Source organism: Carassius auratus, unplaced genomic scaffold (assembly GCF_003368295.1).
Source record: "Carassius auratus strain Wakin unplaced genomic scaffold, ASM336829v1 scaf_tig00001016, whole genome shotgun sequence".
In the NCBI taxonomy this organism is placed as follows: Eukaryota; Metazoa; Chordata; class Actinopteri; order Cypriniformes; family Cyprinidae; genus Carassius; species Carassius auratus.
In genome coordinates this window covers 178,973-196,999 of record NW_020523334.1, presented here as the reverse complement: position 1 = coordinate 196,999, position 18,027 = coordinate 178,973, and the positions used below count along the sequence as shown (strand labels likewise).

Here is an 18,027-nt window from a genome sequence, read left to right as displayed (position 1 = left end):
AGATGATACAGTCGTTGTCTGGCTTTTTTAAATTGAGCTTGAAATTTTTCTTGGCAACGTGTACGCCAAAGTATTTGAAGCTGCTCACTCTCTCCACTGGGGTCCCATTAATGTTGAGGGGGGTGTAGATCCCTTGATGCCTCCTCCTGAAGTCCACAACCAGCTTCTTGGTTTTGCTGACATTCAGAAAGAGACAGTTCGTTTGGGACCATGATGTCGGACTCTCTACCTCATCAAGGTAGGCAGAGTCACTGTTATTGGAGATGAGGCCCATCACCACTGTATCATCCACAAACTTGATGACAAAAGTGGAGGTGCGAGTGGACACACAGTCATGTGTAGAGCGAGTAGAACAGCGGGCTCAAAACACATCCTTGTGGGGCTCCTGTACTCAGGGTGATGATGTTGGAGGTGGTCTGACCCACTTACCGTGGTGATAAGATACATAGCAGACTGTCATCACTCAATGGCTGGATGTCTAAAGCCCCTTTCACACTGAGATTCTGGATAATACCGTATCTTTCGGACTATAAGTCGCATCAGTCCAAAAATACGTCATGATGAGGAAAAAACATATATAAGTCGCATTCATTTAGAACCAAGAACCAAGAGAAAACATTACCGTCTACAGCCACCAGAGGGCGCTCTATGCTGCTCAGTTTAGACTACAGGACCACTGAGCAGCATCTCTGGCAGTATAGAGCGCCCTCTCGCAGCTGTAGACGGTAATGTTTTCTCTTGGTTCATGTCAAATTCATTTTGATAAATAAGTCGCACCTGACTATAAGTCGCAGGACCAGCACTATGAAAAAAAGTGTGATTTATAGTCCGGAAAATACGGTTCACAGGTAATGTGTCCCGGCAATTGTTCCAGGATCGTTAGATTTTGTTTCATTCACACTGCCAGCGATTTCCCAGAATATGTGTATGCATTCACACACAACCCATAAAGGTGACGTGTGACAAAAGGATGTAATGTGTAATGTACGAGTCGAATACACTAGGCACGTTAACCTTCACTTAAGCTGGTGAAAGATTTCTGCTTTAGCGTGGATAGTGAGGAGCTAATTGATCTCTCCTTCATTACAGTGTGCATTTATCTTTTAGTCACAAAAATTGATCTGCCTTCAAAACACCCAATTGCACAATAACGTGTGTCATCACTACGACACACCCTTTTACTGCATTGGTTTTGGCTTTTGTTCACACAAAGCTCGTTCCGGGACTGAACCCGGCAATGTTACTAGGTCCACAACCAGGGATTGATCCTGGAATGAATCCTGGGACATGTCTGTACTCACACAGAAGGCAAACCGTCAATATTCCAGCAATTTTTCGGGACCAACGTGCAGTGTGAAAGGTGCTTAAGTGGTGCCCACAGAATAACAGGTTTTATAGACAATTGGACAAGTGTTTGGGGTAGACCTGACCTGTTGAAAAGAGATGGTCTTCATCCCTCCAAGGGTGGTGCCGCTCTTTTCTCTAGAAATATGGCACATAGTCTTAGAGTTTGTACTTTATTAACTGGGGCCCAGGTCACCAAGCAGACTAAACCGACCATCTGCTAGCCGCCCCTGCTAATAGCTATACAGATTAACATATTATAAAGCTTGGCTTAATGAAATTTAGATCCCTTTTTACAAAAGCACTTTTTGTAAATGAAAAAAATCACAGACCATAACTTAGATGTGCTCTGTTTGACAGAAACCTGGCTAAAATCCAGATGATTACATTATTTTAAATGAGTCTTCTCCGATAAAATTGTAACCATGCACCCATCAGATACAGTATCTCATTGGAGTGCGCTATAGATCACCCGGAAGAATTCCACTCATTCTCTACTATTGTATAAACTTGTTAAATCATCTAAACTAAGGGCATTTTAGACTCTATTCCATCTAAGCTCCTTAAAGAGGTCCTTCCAGAAGTCATAGATCCTCTTCTGACCATTATAAATTTTTCATTAGGATATGTTCCAAAAACCTTCAAACTGGCTATTATGTCTCTCATTGAATAACCACAACTTGACCCCACAGAAGTAGTTAATTACAGAAAAGTCAAGTACAGATCTTGAATCGCCCTTTTCTGTCCAAAATATTAGAAAAGATAGTATCCTCTCAGCTATGTTAGTTTTTTTGCAGAGAAATGGTATCTGTGAGGATTTCCAGTCAGGATTTGAGACCATATCACAGTATTGAGACTGCTCTCATCAGAGTTACAAATGACCTGTTCTTATCAACCGAGTTGTGGTTGTATTTCTCTATTAGTGCTACTGGAGCTTAGCACTGTGTTTGACACTATCGACCACAACATCCTTTTGAGTAGATTACAAAATTATATTGGCATTAGTGGAATTGCATTTTCGTGGTTCAAATCTTACTTATCTGACCATTATACATTTGTAGCAGTAAATTATGAGATGCCACAAGGCTCAGTACTAGAACCATTGCTTTTCACACTTTACATGTTACCGTTGGGAGATAGTCAAGTTATATGGTGTTAGCTTTCATTGTTATGCTGATGATACTCAGCTCTATATTTTTTCATGGCCCGATGAAACATACAAATTTGCACAACTTACGAAATGCAAAACTAGATGACTAGTAATTTCCTACTACTAAATTCTGAATTAATTAATGGACCAAAAACCTCCATATGTATTCATTTAAAACACTTTTTTAACACTTGATGACTACTCTGCTAATTCCACATCATCAGTTAGGAACCTAGATGTGCTATTTGTGAGTAATCTTTTCTTTAAAAACAATGTTTTTAGTATTTGTAAAACTGCATTTTTCCATCTTAAAAATATATCTAAATTATAGCCAATGCTCGCAATGTCAAATATAGAAACATTAATTAATTCATGACCTCAAGGTTTTATTAAAAAAAAAGCTTTTTACTTATAAAGCCCTGAATGGTTTAGCTTCTCAGTACTTGAGCAAGCTCATATAGTCCTTCACATCCACTGCAATCTCAAAACTCTGGCCATTTGATAATTTGATAATACCTAGACTATCAAAATAAACTGCGGGTGGCAGATCCTTTTCCTATTTAGTGCCCAAACTCTGAAACAATCTACCTAGTGTTCAAGAGGCAGAAACACTCTTGGTCAGTTTAAATCTAGATTAAAGAACCATCTCTTTAACCTGGAATACACATAACACACCATCTCATTTCTATAATTCAAATCTGTTCAAGGAATGTTAGGCTGCATTAATTAGGTCAACTAGAACTGGGAACACTTCCCATAACATCCGTTGTACTCGTTACATTGTAAGAAGAATGGCATCTACACTTATATTAGTCTATTTCATTCATATTTCAAAGTCACCGTAGAAATCCAGATCCAGTCCAGATGGTGGATCAGCACCTTGAGATGACCTCTACATCCCTAAATGTCAGCAGAGACCATGTCAACTAGATGCACCCAAGAGACAGATCCCTTGCAAAGACCTTGTCACCTCGATGACCATCGGCAGAAGACCACGGGAACCAGACAAGGCATTTGCACCTGTGTTGTAGCCTGGAATTAAAACGCACCATGCTGGTTTTGTCTGGCCAGAAGAGAACTTGAACCCTGAATGAGCCGGGTTTCTGCCAAGGTTTTTTCTCCTTTTCTGTCACTGATGGGAGTTTTGGTTTCTGTCACCTTTGGCTTATTTGGGGATGCTTGACTGATTGCACATACAGTATTGGAAGAGAACTGAACTGGATGATGACATCACTGAATCACCAATGAACTGACTTTAGCTAAAAAAAATACTCTGCTATGTTCTTCCTGCATCATTGACAAACTATTTTCCTGTTTGACTCTGTAAAGCTGCTTCTTTTTACACAACCAGTATTGTATAAAGCACTATAAAAATAAAGGTGACTTGACTTTATTATCATAACATCCATTCCTCGAGGGAGGGAGTAAGACGTTGTGTCCATCCTTCCACAACACAAAACTACCCAATAAAAGGGCCAGGTCACTGTCCTGAATCAGTGGAGCAAGCAGTCTCCTCTTATACACATATGTCAGGGAGAGTGACATCCAAATTTCACTCGCCAATTCTCATTAGCCTTTTTCTGAAGTATCAGAGGTATTTGGTGCTCCCAAGTGTGACCCCTTAATGTCACTCCATCAAAACAATGTCGCATTCCTTCCATCAAGAAACAGAGGTTACAATAGTAAACAAGAAGTTTTATACCATGACAAAATAAAAATACAAATGTAAAGATAGAATTCAAAAGGATGGAAAAAATATTAAAATGCTTATTAAAGCACTATATCTTAGAGCAAACTGTATCGATTCAAATTCACCTTTTAATGCCCTTTGAAGTGTCTCTAAACAGTTGAGTAGCAGTTGGTGTCCAGCTGTATTAGTGACCCCACGCTTTTCCTGAACAGCCAATAAACATGTAATAATAATTATAATAATAACAACAACAAAAATATCAACACATACAAAAAACTATAAAGAGATTTATGTTGTTTTATTTTCTCATCAGAGGCACTTACCATTGCCTGCCGCACCACTTTGCTGGTCTCCTGCCAGGACCGGGAAGAGTTGTGTTTGCCATGGAGCCTTTCCAGCAGGGCTGTCATATGACTGTGTTTCTCGGACTCTGTCAACAAGTGCAAACAAAATGATAGAAATATAATTTTTTTAATGAGGGAACATTTTAAATCAGTGAAGCACAACAAAACATGAAACAGAACTTAATTTTCAAAGATTCTGTTTTGAAATATGGTTTTCTGTGGGCACATAAAGCAGCCAGTCATAGAGTGCCTAGTCTCGCATAGCCAGACCCTCAGACTGATGGCAGAAGGTCCGAGAACCTTGGCCACTTTGAATGGCCAAGGACCCCCCAAGAGAATATATGTCTTTTCTGTGATGCGTCATGTTTAGAGGCGTGGAAATGTCCCCAAAATAACACAAACTCTTAAATGTATTCTATTCCAAACTTAAAATATTTCACATACTTTTGAAAATCAAACGCTTAGTCCTGGCAAGTGCTCATTGTCACAGTTGTAAACACGATGGCTTTCTTCTAACATGAAGGGGTTTGGACTCACAGCATATTTATTTTCAGGCGTACACATACATACAATATACTGTATATATTTTTTTAAATGACAAAAACTACCGATAATACATATGAGATGATAATAATATGAATTCTACTAATAAGCACATTATAAAACGCACTAAGGATTAGCGAGCTACTGGACTCATGAATATTAATCAGGTTGTGTGCGTTCGTTTGAACTGATTTGCTGAAATCAAAACAGGTACAATAATAGGTGAGCACCAGCCAATGAGATTGCCGTTTGCACATAGCTCCGCCCATTACCGGAAAATATGAGAAAGTACATTGTTTACATGTATCGTGTCGATTCTGCATGTATGAAAGACTCTCACTACTGACAGCAAAATGAAAACATATCCAAGACTTTCTAACATTTACAGATGGAAAATAAACCTGTGAAATGCAAAATTCAAAATGAGAAAAACAGCACATCTCAAATACATTAAACATTTGTCACTGCCGATTGAAAAATACTTCTACAGAGGCTCTCTGGTACTCAAATAAATCAGATCATACTTCAAAAGGAGGGATTACCATGTGAAATAAATCTATATTGCCATATGCGTCCATAAGTCGATATCATATCTTGGCATTTTCTGGCTGAATTGCGATATACAATATCTCTCTCTTTATTTTCTACATTTAGCAAAAAACAAACACCATTACAACAGTAACTTTACATTTAGGCCACTGCTGTCATAAAAATACACTTGCAGATTTAAAAATTTTGCATATGGCACATTTTTTGACCAACACAAAAAATGGGCGGAGCTAAAGAATCACGAGCGCGAGTAAGCTTTTGCGTTGAGAGCGTTTGGAAGCTGTGACATTACCATGAGGAAAAAAACATCCAAAACAAACCATGGCTAACAGTCAGATTCAGCGTATATTTATGATCCAGAATCCGATCCAGAGGCTGAAATTTAACAAGAGCAGCATCAGCAACGATATCTCTATGTGGTATGTACTGAAACTGTATATATTTGCTTAGCGGTTTTGGAAAATGACTAAGTTCCACTTTGTCGTCTTTTTTTTTTTTTTTTTTTTAAGCTGTACATGTGGAAAGTGCAGTTTGATGACAACATTGCATGTTGTTTACTTGATCGTGCTTACGCCGATAGCTAAGTTAACAACACAGAGATATTTGAAGCAGTTTTACTCACCGCATGCGGTTCCAACACACGATTGTGACCTTTTTCGTTGGGACTGCATTATCCTTAAGAAATAAACAATGTGCAAATCCGGCGTCAAACTGGGCCTTGTTTGTAAAAGCATCTTCGAAATGCAGGGAACAAAAAAAAACACTTGCACAACTCCGTTGATGCTCTGTAAAAATAAACTCCATCCACTGGTCCCTTAATACTGTTTTTTTTTTTTTTTTGGTAATCTGTGCAGGGTTGTCTTGCCCTGGCAACCAAAAACACACTTTTGTGAAATTTCGCGACGCTCTCGCTCTGATCAGTGAATGTCTGTTGTGCTCTCAGTGCTCTGCTATATGGGGGCGCGCGCTCTTCCGGCAGAAGTGCCCTTAGGACCCATATAAGGAAATTCCGCTCCATCTGACGTCACACAGAGCCATACTCTAAAAAAACTTTCCGAAACTTGTGACAAACCCCAACGTACAACTTAATTTTTGAAACTTTGTCCATGTTTAGAATGGGAATCCAACTCTTTAACAGTGTAAAAAACTCAGTATGCATGAAATAGCATTTCACCCCCCCTTTAAACACTTTGCAATTATTCGTCTTCAACCTATTGTTAAATATGCTTATAGGTTATTACAGTACGTTACATTTAAAAAAAATAATAATTAGTGTCTGATAAATTATTAACTGCCTTTAATGTTGTGATTGTGAGAAAACATCCACAAAATATAAATAATAAGCTATTAGACAAATATTTGATATGGTAATACAGACATTGAAAAATCTATGTACACACGAGCATGTGAGTAAAGTGAATCATTATTTGATGCTTTGTAAATAATTTACTGCACTAGCACTGCATTTGTGAGATCATGCGTGATCATAAAGTATTCTACACAACTTAATTTATTGTGAATATTTAACTTTATTCAGTTGTTTAAGTTATTTGAAAAATTGATGTATACCAGTTCATTATTCTTTGTTTTGTTGTTCAAAATTTAAAATGCCTGCTCGTGTTTGCAAAAAGAAACATTAAAGTGCAACAGAGAATTAAGTGTATTAATTAGCCAAAAAAATACCAGTACCCAAGCTGAAGCAAACCTCAATCATGTATTCTACAATATTTTACAACAGATCTTTTATCTTCCAAATGCGTATCTGTATACTTTAATGTTAACAACGAATTAGAAGCTGCTGCTTGTCATTTTCACTGAATTATGTGCCCGACGTTTGCTCGATGTGCATGTGATATCCATGCCGATGTGCAGTGTGTGTTTACGTGCAATCAGTCATTGCAGAAAGAGTGAAAAGATAGGGCCATTCTTAAAAATATTCTTATTGCCGCAACCCAACCGACCCTGTCAAATTAGGACCGACTCAATTTTTTTTTTTGCTTTTAATCCGACCGACTTGCCAATTGTAAATTTGCGTTAAGACCGACCAATTTTTTTTTACTCTTCAGACAACTAATACAAAAGCAATAAAATAACATTAATTATATTTAAGTATTGTAAATATATAAATATATAAAACCACGCATGGAAAATGCTAGGCACGCCGCTATCTCCTCCTTCCCAAAGTGCTCGGACAGTTGCGCCCCTGAGGCGTCTGCCTTTGCTAAGCAACCATGATGTGCTCTCTCCATGAAGACAGAGTAATTTCAGCAAATGATAAATGGATTTGCAGCTCTAAAAATCACTTGCAGTAGCTCTGCTACTAAATTTATTTCAAAATGGCAATCCATATACAACTATGATCAGCTGTTCCTTCATCTTGGCTGTGCTTTCAACTTGTTAGGAGAAAGGATGAAGCTGATTGGTTAGTTCTTGTCACATGACCCACAGTGCGCTTGCGGCATTCTGAAAAGTTGAAATGTTTTTGACAATGCGGTGCGGACCGCGTGTGAGTCGCGACCGCGTCGCTTCCATTTAGGGCTGGACGATAAATCGATTAACTCGAATTAGACGTTAAGGGCGATTTGTTTTTAATGAAAATCGGTTTTCTCTTTAACTTCCACCACCGGCTCTCCCCTTAGGCTTCCGTAGTTCAGAGTGGGCTAGCCCTCCCCCCACTTTCCTTACAGCCGCACACAGACAACATGGCAGTTAACAGTGCAGAGCTCGTTCCAAAGAAAGGCACCGTTTCATCCGTTGTTTGGAATTGGTTTGCTTTTTTAGTGTCAGACACAGAACAAATAATGCCACATTGCAAAGTGTTTAAAAGCCGTTGCTACCAAAGGTAGCAGCACAACAAATTTATTCAAGAATCTTAAACAGAGGCATGCAGCCGAGTGGGAGGTGTGTGCCTCTCAAAGAAGAGAACAAGACCGCAGTTCACACACACCTGCAAAAAAACAAACTACAATCTTATAAAGATTTTCGAATTGTAACCCCTATGACAAGAAAGGGCCCCGGTGGAAAGCAATCACGGATTCAGTGGCGAAATATATAGCAAAAGATATGGTGCCGATATACACTGTGGAAAAGCCAGGGTTTATTGACATGATTAAAGTTCTCGACCCCAGGTATGTGCTACCAAGCCGGAAGTATTTTGCTGAAGTTGCCTTGCCTCACCTGTACAACAGTACTCATGAAAAGATCACTAGAGAGCTGGAGGGGGTGTCGTTTTACTCCGCAACAACAGACCTGTGGTCGAGTCGAACAATGCAGCCCTATACAAGTTTGACTGTGCATTTTATTGAAAACTGGACTCTGCGAAGCGTCTGCCTTCAGACAGCTTACTTCCCCAATGACCATAAAGGTGAAAGATGCTCTGACCTCCTGGAATCTTGACGAAGACCGATTCGTCTGTATGACAACAGACAGCGGCACCAACATAATAAAAGCTCTGAGAGACAATGAGTGGCCCAACCTCCAGTGCTTTGGACATAAACTGTACAACGCGATAGGTAAGAGTCTAATGTCTATGCATTCAACAGCCCAATTAATGAATGTTGTAATTAATGCAATTTAATGAAATGAATACATATTTCCACAAAATGCACATGCATGATTGATCATAATGGTATGTGTGTGTGTGTGTGTGTGCCCTTAGTGTGCGGCTGGGCTATATATATATTATATGGCATTGTTAGGCGCATCTCATCAGTAAAGCCGGTTCCTTGATTAGTAGTAAATCGCCATCACCTGCTTTCAGTCATGAGTCATATCACATTAATATTGCAGACGTATCGCCTGCGATATTAATGCGATATGGCTCAGCTTGTCAGTTAACTACGGCTCTTTGTAGTGGATGCCGCTCCATCTGAAAGCAGGTGATGGCGATTTACTACTAATCAAGGAACCGGCTTTACTGACGAGATGCGCCTAACAATGCCATGTGAAATATTGCCCAGCCCTATTAATAACATGTGGAAATGTGAAAAAGACTTGTTTTGACACTGACTAATAGTGACACTTAAAATTGTTTTCTTTATTTATTGTACAGAGAATGGTGTGAAGGACCCACTAATCGATCGTGCCATTGGGGTTTGTAAAAAGGCGTTGCTACATTTGTGGGAGGGGGCATTGTTACATGTAACCTGGCATGCCTCAAGCCAGAGGCAGTAGACAGGCTTGTCTTCCTGGCTAAAAATGCATAAAAGAAGAATGTTGAAACTAAAGTAATGGATGCAGATGTTTCATTTTGTTTACAATTTCAGGGATTCAGGAAAACTGTTTAAAGTTTTGTTTGCACTTTATGAATACCACTGTGACAAGTATTTTTGTAATAGATCTAATTTTGTCATTTTTGTTACATTTAACCAAAAGTGTTTTATCAAAGAGGGACACACAATTTTATTTATTTATATTTTAATTTATTTTGAAGGTGCATTGTGTCACTGTAAGTTTGAAGTTATCAGAAAACTGATAAGCTACATTTTCACTGTTTACAATGGCAGTGCCTGCCATCTCGTTTACAAGCATGTTTTGAGGCTTGTTTCCTGTTACACTTATGCTCAAAGGGGAAATTTAGATTAAACTGCATAACGAAAATCAAATCGGGTTTGGTGTGAAAAAAATCAGAGATTTCTTTTTTTCAGCCATATCGCCCAGCCCTACTTCCATTATGAGCGCACATACCGCGCGCCTACATTGGAAATAACGAACTTGAGCGCGCAAAAGACGCGATATGTGAATGGCCCCTAGTTATGACTGCTTGCTTTGCCTAACCGCTGCATGGTTCTTCTTCACTGCTCAAAATGCATTGGAAACAAAGGAAGTTGTGCTGCATTGCCAAAAGCAACCCGTTTAGAGCAGCGAAGAAGAAATTAAGACGCATTAGCAGCACTGATCTATAGATGACTGGATCTCTCATCACGTTCTAAACTGCCTACAAACAGTGAAGCCGCTTCTATATTATAGATCAGTGGTTAGCAGTATGTCTCTGTATATTCGGTACCCGCAGCTGTGTTCAGTCACTTCCGTGTTAGTCAAAGCGTAGGGCTCCAGACAGTAGCCGAATATATACTAGTGTCTGTGAAAATTAAACCACAAAATACTATTTAAATATTACTCCTGCAAATTCTACATCTCTGTGGGTGACGGGCGCAGATGCGCGGGAGCTCACTGGTTTCGAATGACTGATTCAAAACAGTGAGCAGTTCAGTCAGTGTACTGTTTGAGTACATGAATTACTCCGGAATATTGGTTTGTTTGAACTCAGAGGGAGTGTCAGCCACATTAAACAAGTTAACAGCTTAAGTCAATTGTGGATTAATGCGTATTGGAGACGCGAACCATTTAAAATGATTCAGTTCGATTTGGTGAACTGTTTCAAAAAGATCCGGTTACATCGAATGATTCGTTCACGAACCGGATATGACAAACTGCTGTAACAGAAATGAGTCGAACCAGACAAATTAAAGAGTCTATCAAAGCTGTGTTGGAACACGAGCCGAATTCCTCAGGAAGTCATAAAACATTCTGTGCCACAAGTCCCAAGGAAGATAACCAACCAACCAACTTGTTCACACAACTAGGACTGGGTATTGTTCAAAATCTTTAGATCCGGTGCCAATTTCGATACCTCAGTTTCGATACCGGTTCCTAACGATACTTTTTTCGAAACCATATGTTTTAAAATCCATTTCAACATCAACACAAATACATTAAACACAAAACTTTTATTTTTCACCTTAATTAAAACAAATTCTGGTAACACTTCACACTCAGGAAAACATTATTAACAAGTTGTGCTTTTTGGATAGGGGTGCGCCATTCAGGGCCGGACTGGGACCAAAAAGTTGCCCTGGACTTTCTGGCCCACAGCAGCCCATGCAAACGCCCCTGTTTTGATGTCATGTATTAATTTAATATTTAAGTAAACAGTTTGGGGATTTTAACCAATAGGGCAACTGATCCTCCGTTGAAAAAAAAACAAACAAAAAAAAAAAAAAGCAGCTGTTCATGTTCATTAAGACGCAAACATTCTTCTAAAACTCACACTTTGCATTCAGTTAGCAGATCCATACGAATCATTCATGAAATAGAAGTTTATAAACTCAACCGATAGCTTTATGTGCTTTAGAGATGAACTTGAAATCTTTATTCATTCGAGATGTTCAATAATAGATAATCTTTGGCTCGATAATACAAGTTCATGATCCGATTAGTGAACCGGTGATTCTTTTGAGTCAATCTTTTAAAATAATAATTTATTTTGTTTAACGAAACCAGTGTGGAAATCAGTGTTTCACAAACTGGATAGATCTGAGGGGCAGGGCTCACAAAATCGTTAGCCCCACTGCAGATTCAAAAGTTTTAAACAACTCGCGCACGTTTGGAGCTTGTGCGCACTCAATCAAAGCACACGCTGAGAGCAGCATTTCAGACAATGTGCATACAGAGAATTAATTCATCTTTCGCGTATTGTAACTTCTGAATGAACACATACACACACAATTATAATCAAAATAATTGTCTCTGCAAGTATCCTCGTAAACACAGTCGGTTTTGTTTTAGGTGAACGTATACAGTGGCCTGCTGCTTAGAGAAATTCGCTGTTCCGGATAAATCTGTCTCTCTCTCTCTCTGTTTTTTAGAAGACGTGAAAGGGGGCATGTTTCAAGATACGCAATGGAATTGACCAAACTAAACAGGGAGGGGAGGGCAAAGCCCTCATCCAAACAAATGCTTCATTAACACTGGCTTTGGTAGCAATACTCTTATCGCCTATGTTGCAGTTTGCTGATTTGGCATCCACATTTATAAAGTGTAGCCACACTTTAGACCTCTTTGGCATTGTAAAACGGAAACGTTTTGAGAAAAAACAACTACAGTTGTGTTATGTGTGACTGCGAGTATCTTCAGAAATCCTCCCTGTCTGTCACCTTATGTGGTGGTGGACAGCCAATCATGGCGAATTGAGGTCTTTACATGCACGTATACTACAAGCTCACACAGACACAGCCGCTTGGCAAAAAAAAATACAATAAAAAAATAAAAACACGGCTGCTTGGCTTTTGGAACCGAAATTTGGCACCGAAAGATAAATAACGTTTCGATTTTGGTCGAAACGTTATTTATGTTATGAGAATTAAAATTGTCAATAATTGCCATCAAGGCATCGAAGTTCGGTACCCAGCCCTACACACACTAGCTTTCAACATTAACACCACTAGAACAATTATTGACAATTTTAATTTGCAGAAGAGATTGTCAAATTTGTTGTTCGTAATTGAAATGCAACGCTGGACATCACATGAAAACCCATGAGAGTACTGCACAAGTTCCATTGACTTCCGCCACCCAGCAGAACCAGACTGAAATTCCTAAGGGGGAAGGACTTTAAACCTCTGTCTTCACAGAACATCCCTATGTCAGAGAATGTTAAAGAAACTGTCTTTTGTACATATATATGGACCAAAATGAACTCCAAAATGACTTCTAAATGAATATCATTCCATCGCTTAACTCCATATTCATTTATATGTAACCCACACATTTGACTATCATGTATAATCTCTTATTGTGTATGTCTTTTGATAACTATAGGATACATAGTCATGTCTAGTATTGATATAATCGAATTTGCTTGCTTTATATTGTCCTGACAATCAATTATTGGTCAAATCTATCATATTCGGTTATAGGAATCATGTCCAAAATTAGACCCTGCAAGAGCGGGAAAATTTGGACCACATGCTTGGTAAGATAAACATATGATTTATGATACCCCCGAGCCAAGACAATATCTGATTGGTCAAGACAACATTTGAGGTGTGGCCAACAGGCCAGTTTAAATACTTAGGACACCATAAAATCTTTACTTTTAGTCTCTAGCTGTGTTTCTGCTATTAGCCATGCTGTTTAGTTATCACTGTTCTTTGAGCGCGGTTCCAGCGTGCTTCGGCCTGCAAGCCTGCTGCTACTTAGCCACGATGAGAAGGAACACAACCTTGTCTCGTCAAACTTTATTTGTTTTCTTTTCCGTTTGAGAGTTTCGTGTTCTGAGTTAAGTTTTGTAACGTCGAGTCTCCGACGCCTGACCTCGGGTGCCCGTTCAACTTCAACCAGCGCACACGACTCTGCACCTTCAGCCAACGCCCAACAACCACAGGCTTCCCAAGACGTCACTTCAGCGACTACTGAACTTCCAGCCAATAAGCGACCCCGGGATACCCCTTTCAACGGGACTCCCTTTCACAGGAAACCAAGGCAATGTACCCTCAAACATTTGTGCTGGTGTATCTAATATAATTTTAACCCCATTGAGGAACTCAATGCGAGCATAAATTACATGATTGATGGTTGTTCATGTCTATGCAATTTAACGTATTGCTGTAAACTTGGGATTCCATATTTCCATTCTCTTAAACTCATCTTTCCCTAACTTTCGATCTTCCTGCAACTTGTGTGAATGTGTGTGTGCGTGCGTTTGTTTTAGATTAGTTTATATGTCTTAAGATTTATCTAATAAAGCCTTATTCATATTGAAAAGAGAAGTATCTTGTGTTTTGTGCTTACAATTTAATGTCTTAAACTGCCGATCTTGTTACTGTGCTAATTGATAGTGTTTTCACTATACTTTGGATATTAATATCCAGCGCAGATTTGATGTTAAATGGCTTGTTCAGTGAATCGCAGGGCGTCTCAGTGATCAGCCGTGAAACAGTGATTCTGTTCAAATTCCCTTTAAATTATTAAATGATTCCCTTTGAGCTAAATTGACCTGTTTTCGTTACACTGCTTTGTTTTGAACTGTCTTACAACATACACGGAAGAGAAGACAATGCTGAATAAAGTCTTAGTTTTTGCTATTTTTGGACCAAAATGTATTTTCGATGCTTCAAAAAATTCTAACTGACCCTCTGATGTCACATGGACTACTTTGATGATGTTTTTCTTACCTTTCTGGAAATGGACAGCATACTGTACACACAGTTTCAATGGAGGGACTGAAAGCTCTCTAACTAAATCTAAAATATCTTAAACTGTGTTCCGAGGATAAATGGAGTTCATACTGGTTTGGAACGACATGAGGGTGAGTTATTAATGACATAATTTTAATTTTTGGGTGAACTATCCCTTTAAGCACTATATGCTTCATGATTATGCTTATGGATACTGTACTACAGCTAAACAGCTTGGGGAAATATAAATATTTGTTTTCAATAATTTACATGTTAGAAATGTATGTGTAATAGCGTAACCTCTCATAATTCTTCATTCATTCTTTTATCATGATTAAATAACAACCTACAAGATGTGACTATTCAATTCATCATCTAATGCACATCAATTGATTAACGATTAAAATTTAAAAGCACCATGTATATACAGGGTAAACAAAGAATTATGAGGCAGCCGCCTCCCCCAAATTTTGTGCCGCTACAGTCACGTGACAGTACAGTTTTGTAACAAATGTTTAGAAACAAATGAATTATTAGTTATTCGTTATAATTATTATTAGCAGTTTTGTTTACTATACACACTGAAACATGCACAGCGCTCGTGGTGATTTCAGCATCTGCATTGTTGCCAAGTCGATCCTGATAACATGATATTTAGTCCCTGGAGTGCAAATTTTACCAGGCGAACCCCGCCAAAAACATGTATTTTACCCCCAACAGTGCCCCCCCCTTGAAATTCGACTGGTCTAGTTTTGGGCTAGTTTTGAGTAGCAATTGGGAAGGTTATGTTGTGAAAACCTGGCAAGCATTGAACTGTCGTCTCACTAAATGAGGAGATAAATACACAAACAACATGTCCAGAACTGCTCTGAGAGTCTCTTCATGAGTATTTTACCATTTCATTTTATTAAAACTAGCATCATATGATATACACACAGAAATATAAAGGTATTCATGGAAACCTGTCAAAATAAAAGTCAGTTTTAACTTAAATACATTGCAGAAGAAATATATTACAAATATATGGTGGCGAACTCATAGATCGATTACAAAACGATACAGGTATTCAAGGGCAGGCTCTAAGTTGGTTTAGATCTTACCTGTCCGATCGCTACCATTTTGTTTACTTAAATGGGGAGTCATCTCATTTATCAACAGTAAAATATGGAGTGCCACAAGGATCCATCCTAAGTCCCCTTCTATTTTCAATATACATGTTGCCCCTTGGTAATATTATTAGAAAATACGGAATTAGCTTCCACTGTTATGCTGATGATACTCAGCTATATATCTCAACGAGACCAGATTAAACTTTCCAAATAAATAACATATAATTTTCTCCAATTAAATTCGGATAAGAGAGAGATATTAATTATTGGACCAAAAGACACTACACAGAATCTTGTAGATTACAATATGCAACTAGACAGATGTTCTGTTACTTCCTGATTTCTTTTCAGAAATCTGGGTGTTATATTAGACAGCAATTTGTCTTTTGAAAATATTTCAAAATGTTACAAAATCTGCAATCTTCCTTCTTAGAAACACTGCCAAGCTGCGAAAAATGTTAACTGTTTCTGATGCAGAAAAGCTAGTTCATGCATTTATGACCTGTAGACTGGACTATTATAATGCACTTCTAGGTGGTTGTCCTGCTTCGTCAATAAACAAGCTACAGGTAGTCCAAAATGCAGCAGCTAGAGTCCTTACGAGATCAAGAAAATATGATCATATTACCCCAATTTTACAGTCTCTGCACTGGCTACCTATTAAGTTCTGTATCAGTTACAAATTATCATTACTTACCTATAGGGCCCTAAAAGGTTTAGCTCCTGCGTACCTAACTAGCCTTCTACCACGTTACAATCCATCACGCTCCCTATGGTCACAAAATACTGGACTTTTGGTAGTTCCTAAGATAGAAAAGTCCACTAAAGGAGGTAGAGCTTTCTCACATTTGGCTCCCAAACTCTGGAATAGCCTTCCTGATAATGTTCTGGGTTCAGACACACTCTCTCGGTTTAAATCTAGATTAAAAACACATCTCTTTCGCCAAGCATTCAAATAATGTATCTCTTAAATTGTGGGTGTAGTTGCATCTGATCAAATGTGCATTTTTATTCATTAGCTTGGGTTAAACTAATTTTACTTTGTTGGATCAGCAGCTATGCTAATGATGTCTCTATTTTGTTTCTATGTTTTGCCACCTTCAGTCTGGATCCAGAACACCTGAGAAGAGATGATGCTGACCCTCAGAGGACCTCAGATGATGCTAACCCGGAATCAACAAACAGAATTAACAAATATTGCTACAAGTGTGACTGCATCATATAATAATTATTAATTAACATTATTAATAATGTTCATCATCTGGCTGACTACGTCGTATTAATTTTGTTCTAAAAATCCTGTCAAACATGCACAAACTGACAGTCACCACCATAAGCTACTACTAAATATTGTAGAAACATAATTTTCTGTAAAGTTGCTTTGTAACGATTTGTATTGTAAAAGTGCTATACAAATAAATTTGAATTGAATAGAAAAAAAGTCTTAGCTTGGTGCTAATGTTAGCTCTAATGCACCAGTTACCCTGCTGCAATTGCAATGTATCAGAAGAATTAACATAAGGTTGTTAGAAAATATTTTGTTCTCTAGAAATACACATCAAGTGGATAAACATATATTGGATCCAAGCGATGTGGACCAGGAGACTATAAAAAAAGTGGATAAACATTTTCAATTTCATGAAATGTTAACAACCTAATATTATATGATTACCTATACTACAAAAGGGTAGTTATGTGGTATGTTTTATTTAATTCCATGCTCAAACAGGGTTGTTTTTGTAACATTTAACTTTATAATTGTCATTTTATGTAATCATATAATTATTATAGCAGCTAAAATACGTTGTGTGTAAAAGATTTGTTTCAGCCAGTTGAAGGGTGGGTACATTGTGTACACGATCAGGATGGCACCGCCTCCGCCTTATTTTGAGCCAGAAAAAACCCTGATATAAGTATGAATAATTTAATTGTCTTCATAGCTCCATTATGAAAGTTGTTAAGAAGACCACAACTATTTTAATGAAACTATAACACTAATAGCCTATAGGCAAACTTGATTCAAAAGCCTATTGAAATGTCAAAATGTTTGTCATCATAGTCATAAGCCTATGTGACAGTCTCTTAATCTTGGCCTACGTGACAGTAAATTAGGGTCCAAGCACCGAAGGTGCATAGGCACCTATTGTTTCCGTAATTGTTATTATTAGGGGCCAAGCGCCGGAGGTGCTTAGGCAACTATTGGATCCATTAGTATTCTTATTAATTCTTCCTTTTTCTTCCGCCGCAAAGTCTACAGCATCCCATAGAACAGCTTGCAGGAAAGTTGTGAAATTTGGCACATTGATAGAGGACAGTGAGAGAAGTCACCATAGCAAATTTG

At 38.3% G+C, this 18,027-nt stretch overlaps 1 protein-coding gene across 3 annotated transcripts in view; it reads right to left on the bottom strand.

Annotated features, from left to right (window-relative positions):
• The window catches only part of med1 (mediator complex subunit 1), a 124,262-nt gene that overhangs the window by 91,526 nt on the left and 14,709 nt on the right, over positions 1-18,027 (bottom strand). For all 3 annotated transcript variants that reach the window (XM_026242204.1, XM_026242205.1, XM_026242206.1), the window contains exons 3-4: positions 4,508-4,614; positions 4,310-4,388 (exon numbers count right to left, since the gene is read on the bottom strand). In XM_026242204.1, coding sequence (XP_026097989.1) covers positions 4,310-4,388; positions 4,508-4,614 — 186 coding nt within the window. The remainder of the gene's footprint in view (positions 1-4,309; positions 4,389-4,507; positions 4,615-18,027) is intronic.